Source organism: Bos mutus, chromosome X (assembly GCF_027580195.1).
Source record: "Bos mutus isolate GX-2022 chromosome X, NWIPB_WYAK_1.1, whole genome shotgun sequence".
Classification (NCBI taxonomy): Eukaryota; Metazoa; Chordata; class Mammalia; order Artiodactyla; family Bovidae; genus Bos; species Bos mutus.
In genome coordinates, this window is record NC_091646.1 from 45,113,338 (window position 1) to 45,118,672 (window position 5,335).

General features: G+C 49.4%; 1 protein-coding gene across 1 annotated transcript; it reads right to left on the bottom strand.

The window, feature by feature from the left end:
- Nucleotides 1-803: 803 nt before the first annotated feature.
- Nucleotides 804-1,835, bottom strand: LOC102277468 (melanoma-associated antigen B4). The gene has a single exon (XM_070366576.1). The coding sequence runs from the start codon at nt 1,833-1,835 to the stop codon at nt 804-806; it is 1,032 nt and encodes a 343-aa protein (XP_070222677.1).
- Nucleotides 1,836-5,335: the final 3,500 nt, after the last annotated feature.

Consider the following 5,335-nt stretch of genomic DNA (forward strand, 5'->3'; position numbering starts at 1 on the left):
TTCTCCATTTTCTTTATGATTCTCAAAAGTTTCTGTAGTCTTCTTTCAAATTAGCATGAAAATCACTCTTGCAGTGCTATGTTACCTACTTTCAGATCATAAAGACAATATAGATGGCTCCTGAATTTCTTTTATATCTACCAAAACTGTACCTTTAAAACTTTTAAAACAGCAATGAACATAACAGCAGTATCATTACCAAATTAATACTCTGAGGAAAAACAACCTCTTAGAAGTAAAAATATTTGAAAAAAAATGAAACAAATAATATGTAGAAGTTACTCGTGTGAAACAGAAAGAGAAATGTGATTGAAAGAAATGTGATGTAACCCCCACTACCATGCACTCTTTAGAAGCTTGACTAGTCTTCAAGAAAAATTCTCTTCTAATGTCATGTTATCTTGTTTTCATTGTGAACAATATATTCAGTACTTTCAGTGTGTTTTACAAATACACAAACTTTTAAAACATTAAAACAGCTGAAAACTATGATTTATATGATTCATACATTTGAACTCTGAAGCACAATACACCTTATCAAAAGTAAGAACATTTGAAAATACTAAACACCTCCTTCACCTCTTTACATTTCTAATTTAAATCATCGTTCATTAGGTATTTCTCATGTGAATACAAGAAAACAGATATATATTTTGTTAAAACAAACTAGACCTAAACTCGCTTACCATTTAAACTGCAAGAAGATATGGGTTTTGTTCCCTCCACCCCTACTACTCTGCACTATTTAGAAGCTTCACTGCTCTCTTTCAACACAAACGGAACAAAGTGCCCTGCCCCCCTCCCTAGATATGGGAGGAGCTGCAGGACTTGGCCCTGGAAGGGGCACTGGCCTCAGCCTTGGTTGGAGCCCTGGCCGCACCTCTCAGCCCTGATCCCTCCGCCTGATCTCTCAGAGCCTCGTCATACAGGTCTGGGAAGGAACTAGGGACCCTACCGTTGAACTTGGCTAGAACCTCCAGTACCTTCATCTTACTGGTCTCAACACAAGCTCTCAGGCCCCACAGGAACTCGTAGCACAGAGGATCACTATTGGGTACCCTGTGGAAGTTCAGGTACTCCTTCTGCACCAGATCTTTGGTGATGAGCCTTCTGGGCTCCCCAAAGATGCAGTGCCTCCTCCCAGCATAGACCCCCAACATACTGAGGAATTCCCAGATCTCCTCCTCATTGGCGTGGTTATCATTCATGAAGATGACCCCCAGGAGCACCATGAGGAGACGGGACTTGGGCAGTGCCCCCTCATCACGCGGACAATCGTTTCCCCCGAAGTTGAGCTTCCTGATGAGGGTGTAGATGTTCCCTCTATGGTCGACTTCCTTCATCTCCAGGCCAAAGACCAGCTCCATGTGCTCACGGACTGAACTGAGAATCTCAGGGAAGTGCTGCCTGTACTTACTGCTGACGATTTTCATCAGGGCATTCTGCGTAATGGGCTCCTTCTTGGTGTACTTCTCCAGCAGGAACTCCACAAGTATCCTGGCCTTCCTGGCCAGAAGATCTTTGCGAGGGCTCTGAGTGGCAGGGGCTGCCTGGGAGGCACCTGCACTTCCCTCCTCGGGGCCCTGGGCACCTTCACCAGATCCTGCACATGAAGGCCCTGCATCAGGAGAGCTAGGGACCATGGCTCCCTGAAGCTCCTGGCTCTCACCAGCAGTAGGGGAGCTCCGGGGAGAACCCTGAGGGGCAGAAGAGGGGGAGGATGAGCACTGCTCCTTTGGGGCTTCAGCAGCACTGGCCTGGGCCTCCTGAGTGTCCCCCCGGACCTGGTGGCGTTTCCCACGGGCATGGGACTTGCTCTTGTGCCTCCGAGGCATGGTGACAGCAGGTCAGGGACCGCAGGTGGGAGTGCGGGCAGGAAAGCAGGCAGGAAGGCACCTGGAGGAGGGACAAGGACATGCTGTGAGAACCTTCAGTGAGGAGAGTCCTCCCTGGCTTGAATGGTAGCCGCCTCTGAGGGGTCCTCGAGGCCAGTGCTCTAGGACCCACAGGGCTCCTGTTCTCCTGGTCAGCCTGTCCCCTGAGACCACTGAGTAGCAATGGAGAGTGAGCCCTGGGGCACAGCAGACAGTCCTGCCTGGGCGTTAAAAGGGGGACCAGTGGGGGCTGGCAGGAGAGGCAGGTCCTCTCAGCTGACATTCAGAGTCAGGATGAAAACTGGTGCGAGACACCCCCATATCCGACGCCCCCTCTCCCGGACCCAGCCTGTTCCCTCTCCTGTCTGAAATTGACGCTGCCACCTTCCCTGTCACCCCAAACGAGGAGAGGAGGGCATACTCAGCCCCTCACTGAAGGGTCCCAGGACCTTCCCTTCTGCTGTCTCGTGTCTGCCTCTTCACAACAAGGCTCCAAGCTCCCATCTCAGACCGCCATCCCCCTTCCCGATGTTTGGCCGGGGAGAAGCGCTGAGCAGAGGGGAGGTTCCTGAGTCGCCCATTTGTCGGGGAGGATGGCCCTCATCCTGACTCTTCCTGAACCCTCACATCCTCACTCTACTGACCAGCTGCCAGCCCCTCAGACCAAAGTCCCCTTTTCTCCAAGTGTCCCGTGTCCGAGGTGGCAGTGAGGGAGCCCCTCAGCCGGATAATCCGCAGCCAAATTGCGGTGAGTGGGGGTTACACATGGCTGCCGTTCTGGTGTATGGAGGCCCTCAGTCCCCCCGAGGGTCCCTCCTTCACTCGACAGGGCTCGTGGCTCTTCCTCTACCGAGCAGAGCTGGGGTCCAGCAGAGCCTGACCGAGGCATTCTTTCCCGAGACCCCCTAGGGGTTAGTGGATGGTCTTGGGGCCTAAGAGCTAGGCTGGATCCTCCGGTCTGAGTGCAGGGGTAGGGTGACTGGAGGCTGTGCAGCCCCCTCTTTTCAGAGGGAAAATAAAATGGGGGTACAGAGACGTGTCCCTGCACTCGTAACTCATGTCACCTCCAATCTTGACACCCGACACTTGGGACTGCTCCCTCTGGCCACTGTCAACGGCAGTTCTCAGAGATAGCAGCACTGTCAAGGATGGCGTCGCTCCCCCAGCATGCTTAGGAGGACGTCACTTCCTGTCATGGGCATCTGGGCTCCAGGAGGACAGCAAGGGCGGGACCTGGACAGGACGGGTTCTGGGGGAGCCTCTCACAGGATTGGCACGTGGACTTTCCCTTGACTCTTAAGGGGTCCTGGGACGTCCCTGTCCTGAACTGTCAGCTGGCTCACTCCATGCATCTCACTTGTGTCAGCACTCCCAACAGGAAGAATTGGGGAGCCCAAGCCTAACAGCCTTCCTGGAGCCCATGAGACCAACACCGAAGGCTCTCTTGGGCTCTCTTTGCTATTATAGTAAGCGATGCTCTGTCGTTTTCCATGCCTTGCCTTAACCCCTGTAGATGCTGGGCTACGTCCCATCTGCTGACCTGAGGCCAAGGCCTCATATCGAAGATGTGAACCCCCGAGTCTCCTGGTATGAAGTGCACATATGTCTCATCTCGCCATTTCTACTGGAGGCTTCCTGGAAATGGCTGCTACAGGTAAGATGAGCTGAGAGGGAAGGATGGGAGACTGTCTTCTGTGGTGTGGAACCCCTCACATCTCACTCAGAAACTTCATTCATATTGACTGCTGACAGGGCCTGGAAATCCTTCCCTTTCTGGTATAAGTCCACCCCTGTCCCCAACCATGCTCATACAATTCCAGAAGAGCAAGTGAAGGGCCTCCTTAGCCTGACAGTTCTCACTGTGGGCTGTCAGTCGACTGCAGGGTCATTGATCAAAAGTTCTGAGATGATGTTTGTTGTTTTGTACAATTACTGTGATACTAACTTTTCTCTTTTAGTCCCTGGGTGATAGTCTATTAAGGTGATCATTTAAAGGGCCAGTTCTCATCCACTAGCATTCCCTGGTGGCTCAGACAGTAAAGAATCTGCCTGCGGTCTGGGAGACCTGGGTTCAATCCGTGGGTTGGGAAGATCCCCTGAAGGAGGGCATGGCAACCGAAGCTGGTAGTCTTGCCTGGAGTTTCCCCTTGGACAGAGGAGCCTGGTGGGCTACAATCCATGGGGTCGCAAAGAGTCGGACACAACTGAGTGACTAAGCACGCACACAACAAACTTTGTGCTGGTTATTTCATGATCTGGGCTGTACTGCTACATCCAAGCCAAACTTTGGTGCCCCATAGTCCTGGCATGGGGCCTTGGAGATGCTGCCTCAGAATCCTTCAGTGAAGCAGTGGAGATTCATGATCCCAGGGCAGAGTGGAAGAATCCAGGGCTCAAGTTTAAAGCCTTTTGCAACTGATCCTGTTGTCTGCTTCCCTTGCAGCCTGCACATCTGTGCCAGTCTCTTAAGTACTCCCCAACTTGGGCACACATAGGGTACGTTCAGTGGAGACTTACTGTACATCACGGATTATTTAATTTTATATTTTCACTTTTGTTAATAGTTTTCTTCATTCTTTCCATAAGATTTCTGTGGTTACTTCTGAGTACAAAAAGCCGCAGACCGTGTTTCACTGTGGTCTCAGCTACCCTGAATGTGGTACTAAATCTGTAAAAGAGTGACAGAAAATTGACAGTCTTACAATATCTATTCTAAGTTCAGTCTCTACTTATTTTTCCAGCTCGTCTACTTGTTTCCAGTCTTGCCTTCTTCAAAACTATTCAGTCCACTCTACAGCCTGCGTTAGCCCTTATGGAATGTATATCTGACTGTGTTACTCCCATAACTAAAGTACTTCAATGGGACTTCTAGATAAACACATCAGTTTATATGTGTGTTTATCTGAACCACTTTTTGAAACACATAAAATCATGGATAGTAAAAGCAACTAAAAAAAGTAGAAAACCACAAAGACAAAGAGAATGGAAAAGGAAACCCAGAAGACTAGACACATCCACAAATTTTGGGAGATGGAAGGCAAATGGATGAGCAATAATTTATGTAACAGAATGACTACTTCCCTGGTGGCTCAGCTGGTAAAGAATCCACCTGCAATGTGGGAGACCTGGGTTCGATACCTGGGTTGGGAAGATCCTGTGGAGAAGGGAACAGCTACCCACTCCAGTATTCTGGCCTGGAAAATCCCAAGTCAGACACAACTGAACGACTTTCACATAACATAACATAACGTAACATAGCATAACATAACATAACGATTAAAGAGATAAAACTCAAACACATGCACAGGGAGAAGTGAATTATGTAATAAAATAGAAGAACTCAGAAACTAAAAGGCAGCAGTTAATTCTAGAGGCAGAGATTCTGGTTTTTAATTAGAAATAAGAAGATTGCACACCAGTCAGAATGGCTGCAATCCAAAAGTCTACAAATAATAAATGCT